The following is a 26,165-nucleotide window of genomic DNA, read 5'->3' on the forward strand; positions in this document are numbered from 1 at the left end:
TTTAGGGTACATGTGCACAACGTGCAGGTTTGTTACATATGTATACATGTGCCATGCTGGTGTGCTGCACCTATTCACTCGTCATTTAGCATTAGGTATATCTCCTAATGCTATCCTTCCCCCTCCCCCCACCCCACAACAGGCCCCGGTGTGTGATGTTCCCCTTCCTGTGTCCATGTGTTCTCATTGTTCAGTTCCCACCTATGAGTGAGAACATGCGGTGTTTGGTTTTTTGTCCTTGCGATAGTTTGCTGAGAATGATGGTTTCCAGCTTCATCCATGTCCCTACAAAGGACATGAACTCATCATTTTTGATGGCTGCATAGTATTCCATGGTGTATATGTGCCACATTTTCTTAATCCAGTCTATCGTTGTTGGACATTTAGGTTGGTTCCAAGTCTTTGCTATTGTGAATAGTGCTGCTATAAACATACGTGTGCATGTGTCTTTATGGCAGCATGATTTATAATCCTTTGGGTATATACCCAGTAATGGGATGGCTGGGTCAAATGGTATTTCTAGTTCTAGATCCCTGAGGAATCGCCACACTGACTTCCACAATAAACCATAGAAACTTATTGTCCTACAGTTCTCAAGGCTGGAAGTCCCAAGACCAGGGGGTCAGCGTGGTCAGATTCTGGTGTAGTCTGTCTTCTAGGTTGTGGATGGCCACTTTCTCCTGTGTCCTCACATGGTGGAACCTGGATGGGGTCTCTTTTATAAGGGTACTAATTCCATTCATTGTGCTCCACCCTCGTGACCTAATCATCCCGCAAAGCCTCCGCCTCCCAACAGAATCACTGGGGATGTTAGAATTTCAACATAGGAACTTTGGAGGGATACAAACATTCAGTTTATTGCGCCCCCTCTAGATGCAAAAGGATTGGGTTTAGATGAGGAGACCCCAGGGGAGAGGGTGCCCATCTGAGAGTATGTTTCTAGAACTTCTAGAACTTCTTATGAACTTGAGCACCTCCATGATCTGTTTACATCTCCCTGGGACCTGAGTAAATTAGAGACAAGATGTAGGGCAGGGGGGGTTCTGAGATTTAGCTTGGAGACTGTGAGGTGGTGATGGATGGCAACCCTTGGTTTTGACCATCCATGCTAGGTGGATATCTGCTGTATCATTAACAACATGACAAACTTTCCAGGACTTTCTATATCTCAGACTTCTGCCAATATTTGAGATGACTGGGTCAAAATGATGCTGATTTTTTGAACAGGGAGAGCAATAGGTATTCTCTGAAGGTTGGCTGGATGTGAGCCTAGTGGCTTCAATGATGGTGGAGTAGGATGAAGAGAGACCCTCAAGGTTGAACAAAGATGGGAGGGCTCACATCCAATACTGGCTATATTTGATCTTGTGTCTCCTCCAGTGCAATGATCTTTTTCATCTTCTTAATTCTTAATTTAGCTAGGCAATGTTTAATTATTAGTTTAATTCTTAATCAAACTAGGAAAGGAAGAAAACACCCCATTTCTTTGTGCTTTTTTGCCTCATTGTGGTGGTTTAGGTCATGATGAGGTCTAGTTGGGCAGGTCATGATGAAGTCTAGTTGTATTACGTTCTGATGATGTCTGGTTGAGTTAGATCATGCTGAGGTACAGTTTGGTTTGGTCATGATGAAGTCTAGTTGTATTAGATCATGATAACGTCTCCTTTGGTTATGTCATGATGAAGTAGTTGAGTAGAATGTAATGAAGTCTTGTTCGATTAGATCATGGTGACTGGTTGAGTTAGGTCATTATGAGGTATGGTTTGATTAGGTCTTAATGAAGTCTAGTTCAGTAAGAGCATGATGAGATCTAGTTGGATTAGACTTGATGATGTGTGACTTATTTAGGTCATGATGAAATCTTGTTGGGCTAGGTCACTTTGAGATCTAATTGGGTAGGTCATGATGAGGTCTTGTTGAGTTAGGTCCTGATGAAATGTAGTTGAGTTAGGTCACATTGAGGTCTAGTTGGGTAGGCCATGGTGAGGTCTATTTGTATTAAGTCATGTTGAGGTTTGGTTGTATTAGATCATGGTAAGGTACAGTTTGGTTAGGTCATGATGAAGTCTAGTTGTATTAGTTCATCATAATGTTTAGTTTGGCTATGTCATGATGAGGTAGTTGAGTAGAATGTGATGAAATCTTGTTGGATTAGATTAGGATGACTGGTTGAGTTAGATCATTATGAGGTGTGATTTAATTAGGTCTTAATGAAGTCTACTTCAGTAATAGCATGGTGAGATCTAGCTGGATCAGATCATGGTGATGTGTGGTTTGGCTAGGTCATGATGAAGTCTAGTTGGGTTAAGACTCAATGAGTTCTAGTTGGGTCAGGTCACATTGACGTCTAGTTGGGTAGGTCATGATGACGTCTAATTGGGTTAGATCATGAGGAGATCTAGTTAGGAAGGTCATGATGAGGCCTACTGGATAGATCATGATGAGGTCTAGTTGGGTGAGGTCATGATAAGGTCTAGCTGGGTTATGTCATCATGAGGTAGTTGAATAGAACACAATAAAGTCCTCTTGGATTAGATCATGATGACAGGTTGAGTTAGATCATGATGATGTGTGGTTTGGTTAGGTCACAGTGAGGTCTAGTTGACTGAGGACTTTGTAGGCACAAAGCAATGAAGACATGTAAGCAAGCTTCTGGTTCATGTGCATGGGAGTCTCAAGTGTTACCACTTCATTTAGATGATGTTTACTGAGCATCAGGAGCAGTATATGTCAGCACCAATGTGCCTTTTTTCTTGAGATAAACAGAAAGTAAACACCACATCTGCACCCTGCCTGTGTCTCCTATCCCACAGAGCTCCTGATGTCAGTGTTTAATTTTCACTGTGAGTTACAGTTTTGACCCTTCAGGTCAATCCAATCAATTATGCAGTCTTATTTCCCCTGTGTGACTTTGAGGATAATTGGATATATTCTGAGAGAGGCATTTTTTCATTTTGTATGGCAGTTTGATTCAAAGTCAATTAATGAAAAAATATCATTGAACACAATGAATTTTATATTAAATACAAAATAAGAGATGGGAATATTTAACTTCAAATTTTTAATTAAAAATTTATTAATATTTAAAGAATAATCAATTACTTGTAAAATAATTCAGATTATAACCTGGGTCCAACTGAAGCACATTAATATTACTAGACACATATATCAGTTGTTCAAATTCCCATCTGTCCACAAGATCTTAGTTCTCGTTTCAAAATATTATTTTGGTGGGGTATCATTTTTTTTCATAATGCTCAATGGACTGTCATCTAAGATGAAAGTGGGGTGGGTAAACTTTTTCTGTAAAGAGACAGATAATAAATGTGTTCATATGTTTCTCTCATAACTATGAGCTCTGCCCTAGTAGTGAGTAACCACCCTTAGGTAATACTTAAAACAACAGGAAAGTCTGTGTTGCAGTAAAACTTTTTGTACAATATCCAGCTGCAGGCCAGGTTTAGCCGCAGATTGGTGACTCTGGTTTGGGCTCAAAATCTTTTTATTTAGTAAGAGGAAATTATACTGCTTTTTTCCAATATAAGAAATCTCTTGTACAGTCCTCAGGAAGGGTAGATAATGATGAGGTCTAGGTGGGTTATAATGAAGTTTAGTTGGGTTATGATGAAGTCTACTTGGGTTGGTCATGATGAGATCTAGTTGTATTAGGTCCTGATGAGATCCAGTTGGGTAAGGTTCTGATGAGGTCTAGTTGATTGGTCATGATGAGACCTAGTTAGGCTATAATGAGGACTACTTGGGTTCGTCAGGATGAGATCAAGTTGTATTAGGTCATGACGAGATCTAGTTGGGTCAGGTTGTGATGAGATCTGGTTGGTTGGTCACGATGAGATCTAGTTAGGTTATGAGGAGGTCCGGTTGGGTTGGTCATGAGGAGAACTAATTGTATTAGGTCTTGATGAGATCTAGTTGGGTTAGGTTATGATGAGGTCTAGTTGGGTTGGTCATGATGAGAACTAGTTGTATTAGGTCATGATGAGGTCTAGTTTAGTTAGGTTATGAGGTCTAGTGTGGTTGGTTGTGATGAGATTCAGTTAAGTTATGATGAGGTGTATTTGGGTTGGTCATAAAGATACCTGTTTGTATTAGGTCATGTTGAGGTCTATTTGGGCTAGGTTATAATGAGATTTAGTTGGGTTAGGTCATGATGAGATCTAGTTGGGTTAGGGTATAATCAGATCTATTTGGGTTAAGGTATGATGAGGTGTATTTTGGTTGGTCCTAATGAGATTTAGTTGGGTTAGAGTATGATGAGGTGTAGTTGTGTTGGTCATCATAAAATCTAGTTTTGTAGGTCACAGGAAGTCTAGTTGGGTTAGGTTATCTAAATTGCAACTGTCTTTTAAAAATGACTTGTGCCACATATACTTTGTATTGTCCATGAATAGTACATGTGAAACGTGTAAAATATTTAAACTTGTATTTAATTATCTATTTACTTATTTTAATAGACAAAAACAAGTTACATATTTTTATGGTGTACAAAATGTGGTTTTGATATATGTTTCCATCTGGAATGGCCAATTCAAGCTAATTCACATATCCATTACCTTACATGTTTCTTTTTGTGTGTGTTTTTGGAAACACTTAAAATCTACTCTCTTTGCAATTTTCAAATATTAATTATAGTCACTGTGACTAATTATAGTCAAGTTCAAGACTATAAGTCACTAATTTAGTCACCTTGAGTACAATAGATCTCTTGAACTTATACCTTATGTCAAACTGACATTTGGTGTCATTTGAACAAAATCTCAGCAACCCACCCCCCTAGTACCTGGTAATCACCATAATTCTTTTTCTTTTCTTTCTTTCTTTTTTTTGAGATGGAGTCTCACTCTGTCACCAGGCTGGAGTGCAGTGGCGCAATCTCGGCTCACTGCAACCTCCACCTCCTGGGTTCAAGCGATTCTCCTGCCTCAGCCTCCTGAGTAGCTGGGACTACAGGTGCATGCCACCGTACCCGGCTAATTTTTGTATTTTTAGTAGAGACAGGCTTTTGCCAGGTTGGCCAGGATGGTCTCGATCTCTTGACCTTGTGATTCACCTGCCTCGGCCTCCCAAAGTGCTGGCATTACAGGCGTGAGATACCACGCCTGGCCAATAATCATCATAATACTTTTTCTTGTGAGTTCAACTTCTGGAGACTCTACATATGGGTGAGATCATGTGGGATTTGGTTTTATGTGGCTTATTTTACTTAACATGATGTACTCCTGGTTGATCCATGTTGTATCACAGGACAGGGTCCTCTTGTTTTCAAAGACTGAATGGTATTCCATGGTGTAGCTATCCCACATTTTATTTATCTACCCATCCTTAGATGGACACTTAGGTTGGTTTCGTATCTTGGCTCTTGTGAATCATGCTGCAACGAACATGGGGGTGTAGATATCTCTATAAGGGGCTGATTTCATTTCCTTTGGATCTATACGGAGGAGTGAGATTGCTAGATCCTCTGCTAGGCATATTGATCATTTTTTGAGGAACTCTTAAAAAAAAAAAGGCCACCCCTTTAGACACACCTTAAAATCCAACCTTTCTGGTCAAAGACATTTGAAAAAAATGACGACAACGTCAAACTATAGTCTTCTGTCCAAGCACGTTCACTTCCTAAGATGTGAAAAAAACCAGGCCGGGTGCGGTGGCTCATGTCTGTCATCCCAGCACTTTGGGAGGCAAAGGCGAACGGGTCACCCGCGGTCAGGCGTTCAAGACCAGCCTGGCCAACATAGTGAAACCCCATCTCCACTGTTTTCCATAATGGCTATGCCAATTTCCATTGCACATATAACACGTAACGCCCCCCCTGCCCCCCCAAATACAAAGGATGAAGCAGAAGGCAGATGCACTGTGTTTGGGACGTGTGCGGTGTTTCTGCATATGCAGTACTTGCTCAGCAAATGTAGGAACCACTCCAGCAAATGCATATGAGGCCAAATGTCCCACGTCCAGTTCCTTAAAGCAGCTCCCTCCAGGTCTGAGGAGACAATTGCTGAAGGTGACATTGGCCAAAGAAGATACCGCACATGCCACCTCACCTTCTCCATTCCTCCAGTGTGGTGCTTCTGTCCTATGCCAGCGTTGACTGTGCCACCATGGAAAATGGCCTGCCCATGAAGGTGGTCTTCCCAAATAATCACTTCACCTGGCTTTTTTTGATGCTCCCAGCTTTTTCTGGTCACTTTTGTCTTTCTTGAGAAGGTGGAGGCTCCCATCTTACTTCATCCCAGCTTCCGGCATGTTTCCCTTTGTTTTTTTTTTTTTTCTTTTTGAGATGGAGTCTCGCTGTGTTGCCCAGGCTGGAGTGCAGTGGCGCAATCTCATCTCACTGCAACCTCTGCCTACTGGGTTCAAGCAATTCTTCTGCCTTAGCCTCCAGAGTAGCTGGGATTACAGGTGCCTGCTACCATGTCTGGCTAACTTTTTTTTTTTTTTTTGGGGGGGACAGAGTTGGGCTCTGTCGCCCAGGCTGGAGTGCAGTGGTGTGATCTCAGTTCATGGCAACCTCTGCTTCCCGGGTCCTGGTTCAAGCAATTCTCCTTCCTCCGCTTCCCTAGTAGCTGGGATTACAGGCACACATCACCATGCCCATCTAATTTTTGTGTTTTTAGTAGAGATGGGGTTTCCTCATGTTGGCCAGGCTGGTCTTGAACTCCTGACCTCGTGATCCGCTTGCCTGGGCTTCCCAAATCCCAAAGGGCTGAGATTACAGGCGTGAGCCACCGCACCCGGCCACACCCTTTGATCTTGAGATGGCTGATACGGCAGAGCAGCCCAGCAGTGGATGAGTGCTTACATTTAAAAAGTTCATGGGATTTCATAAATAAGCTCATGAATGTACAAGTCCCCAGTGTAAAGGTTACCTTGACTTTGAATTTTTTTATCCTTTCTTTTTTTGTTTTGTGTTTGATGCATAGGACATTTATAGATGGAATATACCTTTCAGGCTATTTCTTCCTCTCCCTCCCGTCAAAACCCACCTCCCTGAAATGCCTGCTGCCTCCTCAGTGCCAAAGGACTGTCGAAGCAAAAATGTAATAATGGTATCATGTTCTGTTTCTTTAAGGAAGTCAAAGGTGCAAATTACCTTTGCAGCTTCAGTCTTCTGATGTCTGCAACTTTGAATTCCTTCAAGGAAGTGACAATTTAGATATTCCATTTACTCTGCCCCAAAGGATGGACTTTGCACTATTTATCTTAGCCGTCTCCCGCTGGAGCCAAAAACATTTCCAACTTCATAAGTTTCACTGCTTCTCCTCTCTTATATATTTTTTCACTCTTTGCTGAAAACATTTTCATTGTTTTTTGAAAAGTGCATTCTAATAGTTAATTTGGGAGCCCATGGCCTTAACACAGAAGAAAGAATACCGAATACAATGATAGGATATCAAACAGCATGGTCTCTTCCTTGTGTTAGAGTGTGGTAATGTATTTTCATGGAGACCCGGGGACGGTGCTGTACTACAGAACACCTCACTGGCCCGGGCTGGGTGCAGGTAGGATGGAGATAGACCGGCCCCACCCCCTTGGTAACTGCTCCTTGCAGATCAGCTGTTTGAAGCTCTCCGGGCACCCAAGACGTTCTTGTTCAAGCCTGTGCGCTTCCCCTGCTAGTTCTCATCTCCCTTCTCTCAACACTTTTTCCGTGACCCTCCCTGAAAGGGAGTTTTGGGCTTGGCTCACCCTGGAAAGCAGCTAATCCCACATGTTGCCAACAGGTTAATGAAGGATGAGGCTGAAGGAGGAAGAATTTGCCAAACTCCTTTCCCCTAAAGAGCCGCCCCTTCAGAAACACCTTAAAATCCAACCTCCCGGGTCAAAGACATTTGAAAAAATGACGAAGACAACATCAAACTATAGTCTCCTGTTCAACGCATGTTCACTTCCTAAGACATTAAAGAAACCAGGCCGGGTGTGGTGGCTCATACCTGTCATCCCAGCACTGTGGAGGCCGAGGCGGGAGGATCAACTGAGATCAGGAGTTCAAGACCAGCCTTGCCAACATGGTGAAACCCCGTCTCTACTAAAGATACGAAAAAATTAGCTGGGCATAGTGGCAGTCACCTCTAATCCCAGCTACTCGGGAGGCTGAGGCAGGAGAATCACTTGAATCAGAGAGGTGGAGGTTGCAGTGAGCTGAGATCGCACCACTGCACTCCAGCCTGGGCAACAGAGCAAGATTCTGTCTCAAAAAACAAAACAAAACAAAAAAACCCAATTAACATTCTTTCACCCCGGATTTCCTAGTCTTTATTTTAGCTATAACAAGCAAAACACCTCTTTCCATCCTTCTAAAGGTGTGTTCCTGAAACCTCACTTGGAGAGTTTTATGGAAGTGCAGAGAGAGGAGTAAGAAATCCTGAGCACACAGCCAACTAACGCAGGAACAGAAAACCAAAGACCGCATGTTCTCCTTCATAAGTGGGAGTTGAACAATGAGAACGCATGGACACAGGGAGGGGAACATCCCACACCTGGGCCTGTCGAGGGGTTGAGGGGGCAGGGCAGGGAGAGCATTAGGAGAAACACCTAATGTAGATGACGGGTTGATGGGTGCAGCAAACCACCATGGCACGTGTATACCTATGTAACCAACCTGCACATTCCGCACATGTGCCCCAGAACTTAAAGTAGAATTAAAAAAAAGAAACAGAAAGAAATCCTGAGCACGTAGTAGGAACCACGGTCTGTGATCATGTGCATCGTGCAGTCTGTGTGTGCACACGGGGATGTTTCCAGCATAAAAGCTCCTTCGAAAATTCGTTTCCATCCTGACATTTTAATGCACATTTTTTATGCTTATGCTATTCTCAGCTCTCACGTGCAAATTACACCAGCAGGTGCCCCGGGTCCCTGTCACTATTGAAAAGTAGAATGTCAAATGCATTTGTACTTTTTGCCAATGCAGGCTAAAGAAAATGGCTTTTAAATGGATAGCTTTAGTCTGCCAAAATGGCTGTCAAGTTCGACGCTAGGATAAAGGGAAAGTCCATCAAAGGCACATTTCAGATTTGTGTTATACTTCTCTTAAAACCTCTTTTTTTTTTTTTGCAGTTAATAGTTTCTGGATAATCCTACAAGTCACCGTATCTTTTTTTTCTTTTTCCTTTTAGCTGGAAATAATGACAGCAAAGCCAAACAAGTTGTAAGCAAAATAAAAGAAGAAACCTTGAACGACAAAGGTACCGAGAGATACTCCAATGGCTTTTTTTTGTTTTTTTTTCCTTGGGACAGGTCGTTTGCGTGGTTCATGGCTGAGCTTCAGTCACGTGCCAGGTGGCATTTGGGAGAGATGGCTCTGATTTTTGCACTCTTCTTTTGGGGATTTCTGGCCCCATCCTAGAGCAGGAGATGGTCAAGGCAAGGCGAAGATAGCATCACTCAGCTCTGACATCTGCTAGGAAAGGCGTGCAGATGTGCTGGTAGCTTGCACTCTTACTCAAATGTGTGTTCCCCAGGGAACAGGAGCCATTGTCCTTTCCTGTTGACCTCCAGGGCACATGCCAGGAGGTGCCTCTGCTGGTTGGGAGTTCTTGACTTAAGATAAATCAGGCCGGGCGCAGTGGCTCGCGCCTGTAATCCCAGCACTTTGGGAGGCTGAGGCGGGTGGATCACGAGGTCAGGAGTTGGAGACCAGCCTGGCCAACATGGTGAAACCCAATCTCTACTAAAAATACAAAAATTAGCCAGGCATGGTGGCATGTGCCTGTAATCCCAATGACCCGGGAGGCTGAGGCAGGAGAATCGCTTGAATCTGGGACTGCCTGGGAGACAGAGCAAGACTCTGTCTCAAAAAAGAAAGAAAGAAAGAAAAAAAGATAAATCAAACAGGAATATGCTTGCCCTTAAGATTTTCGACCAGGTGCTAGACCAAATTCTGGTGTGCTCTTTCTGTCTGTTCACACTAAGGAAGGTGTGCACACAACTTTCTAATATCCTTCTAGATTCTCAATGCTCTGTCCTTTTATTTATTTATTATTTTATTTTTCATTTGTATACAGGTAGGGAGTGCAAGTACAGTTTTGTTAACATGGATGAATGGCATAGTGGTGAGGTCTGGGCTTTTAGTATAGCTAACACCTGAATCACGTACATTGTACCCGAGAGGTAATTTCTCATCCCTTGCTCCTCTTCCACCTCCCACCCTTCTGAGTCTCCAGTCTCTGTTATTCCACTCTTTCCATGTGGACACATTATTTAGCTCCCGCTTATAAGTAAGAATGTAGGAGGTCGGTCAGGGTGGTAGGAAAAATTGTAGAAAGATGCAAACCTTCTTGGGAGGCCAGAAGGTTTTGCAAATGCTCCCGAATAAGATTTGGCTGAAGGCAGCCAGATTCTCTTATCCAGTGCCTGAAAGCTTAGGTTAGATAACGAGGGGATGTAAAGAAACTGATCTAGATAAGTTAGTTTGCTTAGGCCTCAGAACCTGGCCTTTAATCATCCACGCACAGAACTACTCTCTCCCTCTCTCCGGGTTGCGGGGGACGACCGTATGAATTGCCCACGAATGTGTTGACTCAAGGCCTTTGTCATTAAATGTATACTAAATAAAGGCCCACAGCAGCAGCTTGTCAAAGCCGTGGCTGCTGACTCTTTAAAACACCCTCCTCAGTGTCTGTGAGTGGCGCCATCCCCTAACCCACTCTTTCACTGGAAATCTGTGTTTGAGTGCATTTGTTCATCCGTCGTTCAGCCAAAGTCTGGGAGTTGGACCCAGCAAATTGGACTCGACCTAAGAATAATGGTATTTGACTTTCGGTTTCTGAGTTATTTCCCTTAGGGTAATGGCCTCCAGTTCCATCTGTGTTGCTGCAGGAGATAGGATTTCCTCCTTTTTCATGGCTGCATAGTATTCCATCAGGTATAGATATATATTTTCTTTATCCTTTCGTGTGTTGTTGGACACCTAGGTTGTTTCCATATCTTGGCTCCTGTGAATAGTGCTGCAATGCACATAGGAATGCAGGCATCTCTTTGATACACTGATTTCATTTGCTTTGAGTCTATGCCTAGCAGTGGAATTGCTGAATTATGTGGTGCTTTTATTTTTAATGATTTGAGGAACTTCTGTACTGTTTTTCATAGTGACTGTACTAATTGACATTCCCACCGATGGTGTACAAGGGCCCCCTTTTCTCTACACCCTCCCCAACACTTGTAATTAACTGTAGAAATCATCATTCTGGCCAGCGCGGTGGCTGGCACCTGTAATCCCAGCACTTTGGGAGGCCGAGGCGGGCGGATCACCTGAGGTCAGGAGTTCGAGACCAGCCTGGCCAACATGGTGAAACCTCGAGTCTACTAAAAATACAAAAATTAGCCGAGCGTGGTGGTGGGGGCCTGTAACCCCAGCTACTCAGGAGGCTGAGGCAGGAGAATTGCTTGAACCTGGGAGTTGGAGGTTGCAGTGAGCTGAGATCACACCTTTGCACTCCAGCCTGGGTGACAGAGCAAGACTCTGTCTCAAAGAAAAAAAAAAACAAAAAACAAAAAAACACAAACAAAAACACCTTTCTGCCAATATCCATTTTAGCTGGTGTGAGACAGTAGCTCATGGTGGTTTTGATTTGCATTTCCCTGATGATTAGTGATGTTGAGTACCTTTTCTTTGTTTATTTTTTTGTTTCTTTTTGAGACGGAGTCTCGCTCTGTCACCTAGGCTGGAATGCAGTGGTGCGATCTCGGCTCACTGCAACCTCAGGCTCCCAGGTTCAAGCGATTCTTCTGCCTCAGCCTCCTGAGTAGCTGAGATTACAGGCATTCGCGACCATGCCCAGCTAATTTTTGTATTTTTAATAGAGACGGGGTTTCGCCATGTTGGCCAGGCTGGTCTCGAACTCCTGACCTCGTGATCCGTTCGCCTCAGCCTCCCAAAGTGTTGGGATTACAGGCGTGAGCCACTGCACCCGGCCGACTACCTTTTCCTATAAGCACCTTTTCATATACCTGTTGGCCATCCAAATGCTAAGTGCTTTTTTCGGCCATGTTTATGTGTGGTACCTTATGTTTTTTTTTTTTTTTTAAATGCACATCCCTTCCTTGGCTGTTTGAATTTGAGATGGTGTTTTGAGAATTCCCCCAAGCGGGGGATGGGTGTATTTTGATTCTTTATTTCTTTGTTCGTTTTTTGATACAGGGTCTCACTCTGTTGCCCAAGCTGGAGTACAGTGGTGTTATCTCGGCTCACTGCAACCTCCGCCTCCCAGGCCCAAGTGTTTCTCCTGCCTCAGCCTCCCCAGTAGCTGGGAATACAGGTGTGCGGCACCACACCCAGCTAATCTTTGTAGAGTTGGGGTTTTGCCTTGTTGCCCAGGTTCATCTTGAACTACTGGGTTCAAGCCGTCCATTCACCTCGGCCTCCCAAAGTGCTGGGATTATAGGGGTGAGCCACTGTGCCTGGCCTATTTTGATGATGATGACGATTATTATTATTATTTTGAGACAGAGTCTCACTCTATCACCCAGGCTGGAGTGCAGCGATGTGATCTCGGCTCACTGCAACCTCCACCTCCTGGGTTCAAGCGATTCTCCTGCCTCAGCCTCCTGAGTAGCTGGGATTACAGGTGCCCACCACCAAGCCCGGCTAATTTTTGTATTTTTAGTAGAGACGGGGTTTCACCATCTTGGCCAGGCTGGTCTTGAACTCCTGACCTCATGATCCACCCGCCTCAGCCTCCCAAAGTGCTGAGATGACCGGTGTGAGCCACCGCGCCCGGCCTTGTTTCTTTTTAAAAAGCCCTGAGAGTGAAATGAACGCTACACAGAGCTGAGCCTGGTCACTGCCTATGCCCCTATCTTTCTACCCTAAGCTGCTGTGAAACACCTTGTTATTACCTCTGCCAAGGGCTGGGGTATGTTGAAATTTCATAGCCGGCATTGCAGGATCCCTGTGATTTTCAGGAACACACTCCCACAGGGGCTCCCCCTCAGCCAGAGCCAAGCCCAGTGTACAATGTCACAGAGTGGCAGCAGCCTGGCCAGATCTTTTCTCCTCATTAGGATCTGCCTTGGGGCAAAAGGATTGGTTTCTGTGTAGAGGGATAATTAAGGAATTAGAGAGACCGAGGGATTGAGGAGGAATTATTTAATTATTTATTTGTACCGACCCCATCGGATTAACATTTAAAGGACTGAGTTTTGAACAAAGAGTTTGGTTATTTTTTAAGTATTTTGTGGGGCGGGGGGGAGCTCTGTGTAGGGGGAAGTATATTATAGAAGTGAGAAAGACAGTTGTTTAATTGACACATGCATTATATTATTTTTATTTTTTAAGGAATAATATGTTTTATGATTTAAGATTATTTGCCTAGTGACTTTGTAGCTGTACAGCTAGAGAAGCAGAGTTTTTATAATGCTTGGGAAAGGAAGAGATAAGGCTTATCAGCCGCAGAAAAACAGGCAGTTAATTTTTAATGGACTTCAGCTCTTTCTCTTCCTCAGGGAGAACTGGGTTTTCTTACATACAACTGAGTTTTTGCTTATACATTTTTAAATTTTTTAAAATTCCTGTTTCATCTGTGACAGGGGGTCCTATTCCCTGCCACCTTGGCCCTTCCTCATTTGCAGCAGGTCTTCAAAGGAGTGGCATTTTCTAACACAATGAATCCAAAAGTGCCTTCTCCGGGCCTGTCACATCAGCATTTCCGGGGAGTAAACAAGAAATGCAGGTGCCCAGGGCCCATCTGTGAATCGGGGCCTCTGGGGGTGGGGGCGGGGCCCTGGAATCTGCATTCTTATGAGGCCGTTAAATGATCCCCACGCACCTTCAAATGGTACACTTGCTGCTGGCCTGAAGGCATTCAACCATCAATCTGGAGCCCAAAGAGAAGTTTCTGGAAACTGACAAGTGAGGCATTCTTTTCTCATGACTTTTTGCTTTTAATCTGAACGGCTTAAAAACTATATATAGTTCCCCAAAATTCACATATGTGATCCACCTAACCAAAATGACAGCCGAGAAACAATGATTTATAATCACCAACTTAATTTTATTAGATTCTGAAAATGTTTCAGATTTAGACAACATGAATTTTGACCAATAATTTTTTTTTTTTTTTTTGAGACAGAGTTTCACTCTTGTTGCCCACGTTAGAATGCAGTGGTGCGATCTCGGCTCACTGCAACCTCCGCTTCCCGGGTTCAAGCGATTCTCCTGCCTCAGCCTCCCAAGTAACTGGTATTACAGACACCCACCATCAGGCCCGGCTAATTTTTTGTATTTTTAGTAGAGATGGGGTTTCACCGTGTTAGCCAGGCTTGTCTCAAACTCTTGACCTCAGATATCCACCCACCTCAGCCTCCCAAATTGCTGGGATTACAGGCGTGAGCCACTGCATCCGACCACAATAACAAATCATTGCTGTTTTCTTGGAAAAGTTTGTGTAGAATATTCGATCATCAGTTTTTAAAGTGCAGTGTTTTGTGGACAAGTAGCATGACGAACACATGATTTGTCCCCACCATTAAAAAATGTTAGTTTACTTGTGGCATATCAATACCGATGGCCTTTAAGCCAATCTTACAGAAAAGAAGAAAAGAATTGTTTGCACTTTCTGTGGCTGTTTAAAAGGTTTACCATCTTGTAAGAGGGTGGGAAGATGGGGTGTGCCGTGGAGATGGTTAATGGGCACAAAAATATACTTTAGATAGAATGAGAAAGATCTCGTATTTGATAGCACAAAAGGGTGACTACAGTCAACAATCCTTCATGGTCCATTTAAAAATAACTAAAAGTTGCTGGTCATGGTGGCTGACCCCTGAATCCCAGCACTTTGGAAAGCCGAGGCAGGTGGATGACTTGAGGTCAGGAGTTCGAGACCAGCCTGGCCAACATGGTGAAACCCCGTCTCTACTAAAAACACAAAAATTAGCCGGGCGTTGTGGTGCACACCTGTAGTCCCAGCTACTTGGGAGGCTGAAGCAGGAGAATTGCTTGAACCTGGGAGGCGGAGGTTGCTGTGAGCTGAGATTGTGCCACCGCACTCCAACCTGGACTACAGAGACTCCATCTCAAAAAAAAAAAAAAAAAGAAACTAATTAAAGGTGTAATTGGAATGTTAGTGACACAAACAAGTGATGAATGCTCGAGGGGACGGATACCCTATTTGCCCTGATGTGAGTATTACACATTGCATGCCTGTATCAAAATACCTCATTATCCCATAAATATATACACCTACTATGTATGCATGCAATTTTTTTTTTAAAAGAAAAAAGTTTAAAATCTGAACAGGTTTGGACATCCATCAGTGGTGGCCCTGGTGTGTCCACTGCTGGGGGACTCTCCAGTCCTCGATAGATGATGCTGAGGCCCAGCTGGGTGGGGACATTTCGGCTGTGGCCATTGAGCCTTTACCTCGACTGAGTCTGCCTCCAGGCTCAGGAGCCCCCAGAGCCGTGGTCCAGCCACACGGCAGGGTCTGCCCTCTGCCTGTGAGTGGTATCTGCTGCCCACAACATCTTATGGACGACCACAGCTCCTACAGGCATCCCTTCCCTGCTCAGCTGAGACCTGGGCACACCTCCGCCAAACCCGTACGAACCTTGCTCTCAATTGTGCTTCTCTCTGGACTGGCCTGCACCTGCTGGAACTCTGATTCTTGTCCCCACAACCTCCAGTTGCCCAGCGAGGGACAGAGGGAGCTGAATGTGCTGTTTCGTTCTTGCTCTGCTGGGATCCCGGCATCGGGTAACCCCGGTTCAGCCATGTGGATTTATTTTTAAGCAAGTCGGCTCACGTCCTGACTCCAGGAGCACAGATTGCTGTGGAGTGTCAGTCACACAATTATTTCAACATGCTGGGCGCCTGTCTAGCCTGCTTTCCCCTCCTGCCTTTCCTGCTCTCAATTCTCTCTCCTTAGTTCTTGGGTTAATACTCTGGCCTGCGTACTTTGTTGTACTTTCTGTCTTTGAAGTCGTGCTCCGCTGAGATCCCACGCTGGGCAGGGCATGGGAAGCTACGTGCCCATAGAAGGACGGCTAATTGAGCTCTCGGAATTATAAATGCATGATTGTTTTCAGGAATCTGGGCGAGATGGCTCATTTCCCAAGCTAGGGATTTTCCAGGGAAGCGTTTTCACTCCTTATCATCATCTAGCCATTGTGCCCACACCTTTGTGGCTCCTGGGTAATTATGTGCTGATGAAAGCTGTCTTACTTAGAACAAATAGTCTCATTCATTTACCGAAACTCCTCCAAATATAAATAAATCAAACCCCAGCAGGTCCATGAAAGCAAACACAGAAAGGCATAGCCGTGTTCAAATGAACTCAGATGGGGAGAGATAACCAGTTATCTCTTAACCAGATAACACTCTTAAAAGCACTGAAAGAAGGCCCATTCTCTTTTGCAGCTCATACACGCCATGGTGGAACCCCTGTAATCCTAAATCCTAAGAGAGATCAGACTAGACACGTGCTGTGTATCCTCTTTGGAAGGTGCACGGTGTCCTCATTTTCTATAATGATTGTGTAACTTTAATCACAAACAGCATCTTCTGATTGATTTAGCTTCCCGGCTAGGCGCGATGGCTCATGCCTGTCATCCCAGCTCTTTGGGAGGCCTAGGCGGGCAGATAGCTTGAGGTCAGGAGTTCGAAACCAGCCTGGCCAACACGGTGAAACCCCATCTCTACTAAAAATATAAATATTAGTCAGGTATGGTGGCGGGTGCCTGTAATTCCAGCTACTCAGGAGGCTGAGGCAGGAGAATGGCTTGGACCCGGGAGGCGGAGGTTTGCGGTGAGCCGAGATCGTGCCACTGCACTCCAGCCTGGGCGACAGAGAGAAACTTCATCTAAAAAAAAAAGAAAAAAGAAAAGCTTCCCAAATATTATTCTTCCAGTAGCTTGTGCCGTCTTCATCAGAAGAGGGACTAGCTGTTTGGTTCATGTGCTTCCACCCAGTTATTAGACCAAGTTTGTTTTCAATAAAAGAAATCACTGGTCAATGCCTTTTGTAATTGATGGGTGTCAAGAAGGTAAATTTTGCACGCCACCTTGGGAGGCACTTCTACTTTGAAAATAGATCTTTGTGAACCATCATTTTGGCCTATCCAATGACCTATAAAATACTTGAATTTATCATGAAAACAGAATACTGTGAAATCAGGATGAAGGTTGATAACAGGTCATCAACGTAATTGAGTAGATTGAAAATACAAGAGTCAGTGAAGTGTAGGATGAATGCTTGTTGTCAGTAAGAGAGCTGTTTGTGACCCGTTCCACGTGCAAGAGATGAGGGTTGTTGTTTTGGGAATACTCACCCTCCTCATCGCCTGTCCCTGCTAAAATCGGAGCTTTGTGAGGGCAGAGATGGATTCTGTGCACAGGTATCTTCTGAGTCTCTGATTCAGTGCCTGAAACACAGTGGCTCCCGAGACAATCTACCTCAGTGCCTGTTTTACAGGCTCACCTGTGACACATGACTGGGACATATGTTATTCATGATGACATGCAAGAGTCTCTGTGTAGGTGTCTACTGGTCTTCATCATCAAACAGAGCGAGAACTCCAAGTCAGGAGGCAGACATATCTTGGGGCAAGAAGACACCTAGAATTTTTCTTCAACCTGTAGACTTTCGGATTGGGTAGAAGGATTGTTAAGGAGGTTGCGAAACTTGGAGAAAGGATGATGTGAGTGTTGATGGCACGGAATTCTCCCCACACCCCTGGGTATCCATTTTTAATGTACAGAATTCTTCTGACATGATTTTAGGGCATGGAATCCTTGAGAGATCATGTCTGTGCTGAAGTTGGAATCACAGCACTTTATGTGAATGTGTTCACCAACGATTAATTATGTTTATTCCCGAGAAGTTTTAACCAGATTGTGGATGTGTATTCTGGTTCAGCATATATTCACAATTACCTTTGTTTTTTGTTTTGTTGTTTTGGAGACAAGGTCTTGCTCTGTCACCCAGGTTGGAGTGCAGTGGTGTGATCATAGCTCACTGCAGCCTCAAACTCCTCAGTAGGAAACTTCCTACCCCAGCCTCCCGAGTAGCTGGGACTAGTAGCATGCACCACTACACATGGCTAATTTTGTTTTTTAAATTTTTTCTAGAGACAGGGTCTCATTATGTCGCCCAGGCTGGTCTCAAACTCCTGGCCTCAAGTGATCCTCCCACCTTCCAAAGTGCTGGGATTACAGGTGTAAGACACCAAGCTCAGCCCCTGTGTGTTTTTTTTTTTTTTTTTTTTTTTGCTTTTTGTTTGTTTGTTTTGAGACTTACCCAGGCTGGAGTGCAGTGGTGCGATCTTGGCTCACTGCAACCTCTGACTCCCTGGTTCAAGCCATTCTCCTGCCTCAGCCTCCCAAGATGCTGGGATTACAGGCGTGCACCATCACACCCAGCTAATTTTTTGTATTTTTAGTAGAGACAGGGATTCACCGTGTTAGCCAGGATGGTCTTGATCTCCTGACTTTGTGATCTGCCTGCCTTGGCCTCCCGAAGTGCTGGGATTACAGGCGTGAGCTATCACGCCTGGCCTGTGTTTTTTTTTTTTTTTTTAAACATAAAATGGCCCTTATTGACTGTTTTCCTTTTCATAGTGAGTCCTTTTGTTTCTTTCATGTTTTCGAGAAGTGTCCCGAGTCAGGCTGTAGACAGGCATATGCGTAGATAAACAGATAGACTCATGCGTTCCTGTTGGTAATTTTTCCTTGAGGTCACCGTATGTGTTCTCATGCATGGGCATAGATGTCCCACACTCTCTGAAAGTTTAATTGGTCCTCGCAGGTCTCACTGTGTTCCTTCTCTTCAGGGCTCTTCATATCTCAGGGTGGTAAGGCTTAATTTTAACCTTCCAAATCACTATGGCCGAGGCGGGCAGATCACGAGATCAGGAGATCGAGACCATCCTGGCTAACACAGTGAAACCCCGTCTCTACTAAAAGTACAAAAAAAAATTAGCTGGGCGTGGTGGCGGGTGCCTGTAGTCCCAGCGACTTGGGAGGCTGAGGTGGGAGAATGGCGTGAACCCGGGAGGGGGAGCTTGCAGTGAGCCGAGATCGCGCCACTGCGCTCCAGCCTGGGCGACAGAGCAAGACTCCATCTCCAAATAAATAAACAAATAAATAGAAATACAAAAATTAGCCAGGCATGGTGGCGCATGCCTGTAATCCCAGCTACTCAGGAGGCTGATGCAGGAGAATTGCTTGAACCTGGGAGGTGGAGTTTTCAGTGAGCCGAGATCGCACCACTGCACTTCAGCCTGGGCGACACAGCGAGAGTCCATCTCAAAAAAAAAAAAAAAAAAAAAGGGAATATGCATTTAACGTTTCTTTGCGTCTTTTCGTGGCTCGATAGAGCCCAGTATATATTTTCACTAAAGAGCAAAAGCGCCTTTCCATGGGCCTTTAAATACTTAAGAATAAGCACATCCACACATGGGCCTCCCAGATAGTCGGTGCGTTTCCAGAAATGACGGTGCGTTGTGGTTCACAGCGTCTTTGGGTTTTGGTCTCCAACTCCAGGCCTCAGGCGATCCTCCTACCTGAGCCTCCCAAAGTGCTGGGATGACAGGCACAGTGAGCCACCATGCCCAGCTATTTTTTGAAAACTCATAGTCTCATATTTCCCTAATATTTAGGGTTAGGGCTAGAGTTAGGTAGAGGTTAGAGGTGCTCTGACGAGTGTTTCCCAAGTCTTGGAGCCCACCTCTGGCCAAATCACCGCCTGCAGTTGGAAGCAAGGCTGTTTCTCAGATGAGTCATACTGACATATTTTGCTATTGAATGCACGGTTGCCCTGATCCATTCAGAGATACTTCTGCAGCACCATGAGCTCCTTCATCCCTGCCCCTGTTCACCTACAAGGGTCTGCAAGCGAGCCCCCTTCTGCAACTCATCTCTTTGTGTAATCCTTCTCCAGACCCTGAATATATCAGCCTGTTGGCATATGTATCTATGTGTGTGTGTGTGTGTGCGCGCTCTGAGGATATTGGCACTTTTTAATCTTCTTCCATTAGACGACAAGGCTGAGGGCTTCCCCTTGCCGCCGACTTGCCGGCACACCTGGGGCATGTTTAATAAGTAATTGTGCATGGTCTGCTTTGCAAATGCGCTACTTCACATTTTTCCATCCCGCCCATAACGAGGACTGGGGTTGTTTTACAAGTTAATTACCCAAAAGATTATCGAGTGGGTTTAGAGGCACAAATTCTACGCGCTATTTAACAGATAAGAATTAATGAGTGTTGTTAAAATGGGAAAAAAAAATGTCTCTGTCAGCGGAGGGAGTTATCTGTACCTTGCCTGGCTGTGTTACTGTTGGTTTTTTTTTTTTGTCTGTGAATGAGAACCGAGGTGGAGAAACAAGGCGAGTGTTCTCATTGCTCTTCTCCCACCAGAGCACAGGCAGCACGTGTGAAAATAACTATTCACAGTTCCTTTCCCACCGTGTCTCAAGAGGGGTGAATGCCAGGGTCGGGCCCGGTGGCTCACGCTTGGAATTCCAGCACTCTGGGAGGCCGAGGCAAGAAGATTGCTTGAGGCCAGGAGTTCGACAGCAGTCAGGGTGGCGTAGAGAGACTCCGTCTCTACAAAATATTAACAAATCAGTCTGGCTTGGTGGGGTGCACTGTGGTCCCAGCTACTCGGGAGGCAGAGGCAGGAGGATCGCTTGAGCCCAGGACTTCGAGACCAGCCTGGGCAACATGGCAAGACCTTGTCTCTACAACTAAATAAAAAAATTAGTCAGGCGTGGTGTGCGTGCCTAGAGTCTCAGCTACTCAGGAGGCTGAGGCGGGAGGATCGTTTGAGCCTGGAGGTCAAGGCTGTGGTGAGCCATGATCACGACCCTGTACTTTAGCTTGGGCGACAGAGCAAGACCCTTTTCTCTAAATAAAAATGGAATAATAGTAAAAAGAAGCTGAATTTCAGCTGTTTTCAGCCATTCTCTTTATTCCTTCAAATGCCTCTGTATTCTGCAGTATCCTTTAAAATATTAAGAGCAATTTTAGCTAATCAGGAGGCTGAGACAGGAGAATCGCTTGAACCCAGGAGGCGGAGGTTGTGGTGAGCCGAGATCGTGGTATTGCGCTCCGGCCTGGGCAACAAGAGTGAAACTCCATCTCAAAAAAAAAAAAAGGGAGACACAGATAAGGCCATGTGGAGACAGAGACTGGAGTGATGCGGCCATCAACTTAGGGATACCAGGAGCTGGAAGAGGCAGGAAGAATGCCCCCTAGAGTCTTCAGAATGTATCAGACACCTTTGGGAGGCCAAGGCGGGTGGATTGCTTGAGGCCAGGAGTTCGAGACCAGCCTGACCAACATGGTGAAACCTCATCTCTACTAAAAATACAAAAATTAGCCAGGCGTGGTGGCGGGAGCCTGTCATCCCAGCTCCTCGGGAGGCTGAGGCTGGAGAATTGCTTGAACCCGGGAGGCTGAGGTTGCAGTGAGCTGAGGTATTGCCAATGTACTCCAGCCTGGGAAACAGAGCATGATTCTGTCTCAAAAAAAAAGAAAAAAAGAAAAAAAGAAAGCATCAAACACAACTGCAAGGGGTTGAATGCTGATCTCCAAAAGATATGTCCATGTCCTAATCCCCAGAACCTGCGAACAGGAACTTATTTGGAACTAGGGTCTTTGCAGATATAATTAGTTAAGGATCTCAAGATGAGATCATTCTGGAGTAGGGTGAGTCTTAAATCCAATGATAGCTGTCCTTGTAGGAGACAGGAGAGGAGACACAGACACAGAGGAGAAGGCCTCGTGGAGACAGAGGCAGAGACTGGAGCGATGCGGCCACAAACCCAGGAACTAGGAGAGGCAGGGAGGCCCCTTCCTCAGAGCCCCTGGAGGGAGCACGGTCCTGAGACACCTGATCTCAGACTTTTGGTCTCCAGAGCCAGTAGAGGATGAATTCCTGTTGCATTAGTTCCCCAGGTGTGGTCATTTGTCACAGCAGCCTCGGGAGACGAGTAGAGACAGATCGGGCAGGAATTGAATATCTAGTTGCATTGCTGATAGAGGCATACTACAGCCGTGTGACATGGTGTGACATCAGCACACTGTGTCCTGACCCCAGGTCATGGGACAAGAACTCGGCGAGACATAGTCACCCCCCTGGCTCATCAGGGAAATGCATGGCTTCTGGTAAGGTGACCCTGAACATGCGTGTGTCACTCTGAAGTGTTGGCCTCAGACTCTGCCTCCAAATTCCAAGTCCCCTGGGGGTTCCGCTGGAGGTGGACACGCCCCCATCCATGCCTTCCTTGCAGTCACGGGAACATCCCTTACTCAGTCCTCTCTGGTCACCGATGGGGCATGACAGGAGGCGCTAAGTGTTTCCAAGCATCCGGGGTTCCAGATGCATGGAAATTCTGCATGCGTCCTCTGTATGGGAAAAAGGGAGGTCTGCCAGGAGTGGAACCCCAGTGAGAAAGTAACTCAAAACAGAAATGAAAGGTTTCTAGACACAGTACAAGCCCCCTTTGTGGTGCGCACAGGGACTTCCGTAGCTCGGCCCCTCCACCCCCTGGCTGGCCCCAGTGGCTGAGGTGTGTTTGGGGCTGATCTGTGACACCCTCCTGCTTCACACGGGAAGGGAGGGGTTCTGGAGAGAGTGCAGGTGGGCTGGAGAGCTGAGCTCCCTGCAGCAGGTGAGTGTGAGTCCTGAACAGACTCGTTCCAAGCAAACAGGTGCAGGAAAGAACACAGGTCTTGGAGGAATCAGGGTTGAGCCAGCCCTGTGACCTCGGGCTGTCCTTGGCCCCAGTGACGGCTTATCTTTACCTGGAACTTCAACCTCTTATCATCACCTATAACGCTGACCACTTGTCCTCACCTGGGACTCGAACCTCTCCCCATCACCTGTAACTCGGACCACTTGTCCTCACCTGGGACTCCAACCTCCCTCCATCACCTGTAATGCTGACCACTCATTGTCACCTGGAAGTCCAACCTCTCATCACTACCTGGAACTCCAACTCCAACTCTTTTTTTTTTTTTTTTCATGAGACGGAGTCTCACTGTGTTGCCCAGGCTGGAGTGCAGTGGCACAATCTCGGCTCACGGCAACTTCCGCCTCCCGGGTTCACGCCATTCTCCCGCCTCAGCCTCCTGAGTAGCTGGGACTACAGGCACGTGCCACCACGCCCATCTAATTTATGTATTTTTAGTAGAGATGGGGTTTCACCATGTTGGCCAGGACGGTCTCGATCTCTTGACCTCGTTATCTGCCCACCTCAGCCTCCCAAAATGCTGGGATTACAGGCGTGAGCCACTGTGCCCGGCCCCAACTCCAACTCTTATCCTCATCTGTAGCTCTAACCCACTATCCTCACCGATAGCTCCGACATCATCGTCACCCGTAGCTGTAACCTCATCCTCACCTGGAACTCTGACCTGGCAGACGTGCTTGCAGCATGTGGTTGGGGCCGAGTTCCCTTCTGCCCCGGCTCCCTGCTGCTGCCAAGTCCAGGTCTCTCCTGTGGGGCAGGTATACCCCTCCCTGGGCCTCACCTGGGCCCACTGGCCTTCACAGGGAGCCTGCTGTCCGCACTCCCATTCTTGTCCTGCCCTCTCCTCCGGCGCCCTGTCTGCTCAGATGTCCTCATGGCCTAGGCACCTGCAGCCGCCAGGACAGTGAGCCCGGACACAAGCAGCCTTCCATCCGGTTCCCCCTGCATCTGCCAACCCATCTTGCCCACAGCCAAGCTTCTGTGAAAAATCATAGCAGTCATGAAACTCATGAGTGCTCGGGCAAATCAGAAAAATTGCCAGGGATCCTACCATGGACACGCGTCCCTGAACCCCGAATGGTCCCTGTGTGTTGTGTGTGCGCAGGAGACAGGCAGGTCACTGTGTGTCGTGTGTGCAGGAGACAGGGAGGTCCCTGGGTGTTGTGTGCCCAGGAGATGGGGAGGTCCCTGTGTGTTGTGTGTGCAGGAGACGGGGAGGTCCCTGGGTGTCTTGTGTGCCCAGGAGACGGGGAGGTCCCTGTGAGTCGTGTGTGCAGAGGAGATGGGGAGGTCCCTGGGTGTCTTGAGTGCCCAGGAGATGGGGAGGTCCCTGGGTGTCATGTGTGCAGGAGACGGGGAGGTCCCTGTGTGTCGTGTGTGCAGGAGACGGGGAGGTCCCTGTGTGTCGTGTGTGCAGGAGACGGGGAGGTCCCTGGGTGTCGTGTGTGCGCAGGAGACGGGGAGGTCCCTGTGTGTCGTGTGTGCAGGAGACGGGGAGGTCCCTGTGTGTCGTGTGTGCAGAGGAGACGGGGAGGTCCCTGTGTGTCGTGTGTGCAGGAGACGGGGAGGTCCCTGTGTGTCGTGTGTGCAGAGGAGACGGGGAGGTCCCTGTGTGTCGTGTGTGCAGAGGAGACGGGGAGGTCCCTGTGTGTCGTGTGTGCAGAGGAGACGGGGAGGTCCCTGTGTGTCGTGTGTGCAGAGGAGACGGGGAGGTCCCTGTGTGTCGTGTGTGCGGAGGAGATGGTGAGGTCCCTGGGTGTCGTGTGTGCTCAGGAGACAGGGAGGTCCCTGTCCCTGGGTGTCTTGTGTGCGCAGGAGATGGTGAGGTCCCTGGGTGTCTTGTGTGTGCAGGAGACGGGGAGGTCCCTGTGTGTCGTGTGTGCAGAGGAGACGGGGAGGTCCCTGTGTGTCGTGTGTGCGGAGGAGACGGGGAGGTCCCTGTGTGTCGTGTGTGCAGGAGACGGGGAGGTCCCTGGGTGTCATGTGTGCAGGAGACGGGGAGGTCCCTGGGTGTCGTGTGTGCGGAGGAGACAGGGAGGTCCCTGTGTGTCGTGTGTGCAGGAGATGGGGAGGTCCCTGTGTGTTGTGTGTGCAGGAGACGGGGAGGTCCCTGTGTGTCGTGTGTGCGCAGGAGACGGGGAGGTCCCTGGGTGTCGTGTGTGCGGAGGAGACGGGGAGGTCCCTGTGTGTCGTGTGTGCGGAGGAGATGGTGAGGTCCCTGGGTGTCGTGTGTGCTCAGGAGACAGGGAGGTCCCTGTCCCTGGGTGTCTTGTGTGCGCAGGAGATGGTGAGGTCCCTGGGTGTCGTGTGTGCTCAGGAGACAGGGAGGTCCCTGTCCCTGGGTGTCTTGTGTGCGCAGGAGATGGTGAGGTCCCTGGGTGTCGTGTGTGCGCCGGAGACAGGGAGGTCCCTGTCCCTGGGTGTCTTGTGTGCGCAGGAGATGGGGAGGTCCCTGTGTGTCGTGTGTGCAGGAGACGGGGAGGTCCCTGTGTGTCGTGTGTGCGCAGGAGACGGGGAGGTCCCTGTGTGTCGTGTGTGCGCAGGAGACGGGGAGGTCCCTGTGTGTCGTGTGTGCGGAGGAGACGGGGAGGTCCCTGTGTGTCGTGTGTGCAGGAGACGGGGAGGTCCCTGGGTGTCGTGTGTGCACAGGAGACGGGGAGGTCCCTGGGTGTCGTGTGTGCTCAGGAGACAGGGAGGTCCCTGTCCCTGGGTGTCTTGTGTGCGCAGGAGATGGGGAGGTCCCTGTGTGTCGTGTGTGCAGGAGACGGGGAGGTCCCTGTGTGTCGTGTGTGCAGGAGACGGGGAGGTCCCTGTGTGTCGTGTGTGCAGAGGAGACAGGGAGGTCCCTGTGTGTCGTGTGTGCAGAGGAGACGGGGAGGTCCCTGTGTGTCGTGTGTGCAGAGGAGACGGGGAGGTCCCTGTGTGTCGTGTGTGCAGAGGAGACGGGGAGGTCCCTGTGTGTCGTGTGTGCAGAGGAGACAGGGAGGTCCCTGTGTGTCGTGTGTGCAGGAGATGGGGAGGTCCCTGTGTGTCGTGTGTGCAGGAGATGGGGAGGTCCCTGTGTGTCGTGTGTGCAGGAGACGGGGAGGTCCCTGTGTGTCGTGTGTGCAGCAGACGGGGAGGTCCCTGGGTGTCGTGTGTGCAGGAGATGGGGAGGTCCCTGTGTGTCGTGTGTGCAGGAGATGGGGAGGTCCCTGTGTGTCGTGTGTGCAGCAGACGGGGAGGTCCCTGGGTGTCGTGTGTGCTCAGGAGACAGGGAGGTCCCTGTCCCTGGGTGTCTTGTGTGCGCAGGAGATGGGGAGGTCCCTGTGTGTCGTGTGTGCAGGAGACGGGGAGGTCCCTGTGTGTCGTGTGTGCAGGAGACGGGGAGGTCCCTGTGTGTCGTGTGTGCAGAGGAGACGGGGAGGTCCCTGTGTGTCGTGTGTGCAGAGGAGACGGGGAGGTCCCTGTGTG

General features: G+C 47.4%; 1 protein-coding gene across 5 annotated transcripts in view; it reads left to right on the forward strand.

Moving 5' to 3' along the window:
* The window catches only part of DHRSX (dehydrogenase/reductase X-linked), a 347,670-nt gene that overhangs the window by 90,441 nt on the left and 231,064 nt on the right, over positions 1-26,165 (forward strand). For 3 of the 5 annotated variants that reach the window (XM_063805050.1, XM_063805051.1, XM_054677220.2), the window contains one exon: positions 9,138-9,206. The exons of the other annotated variants lie outside the window; for them this stretch is intronic. In XM_063805050.1, the coding sequence (XP_063661120.1) occupies positions 9,138-9,206 (69 nt within the window). The remainder of the gene's footprint in view (positions 1-9,137; positions 9,207-26,165) is intronic. 5 annotated transcript variants of the gene reach the window in all.

This window comes from Pan troglodytes, chromosome Y (genome assembly GCF_028858775.2).
Source record: "Pan troglodytes isolate AG18354 chromosome Y, NHGRI_mPanTro3-v2.0_pri, whole genome shotgun sequence".
NCBI classification, from domain to species: domain Eukaryota; kingdom Metazoa; phylum Chordata; class Mammalia; order Primates; family Hominidae; genus Pan; species Pan troglodytes.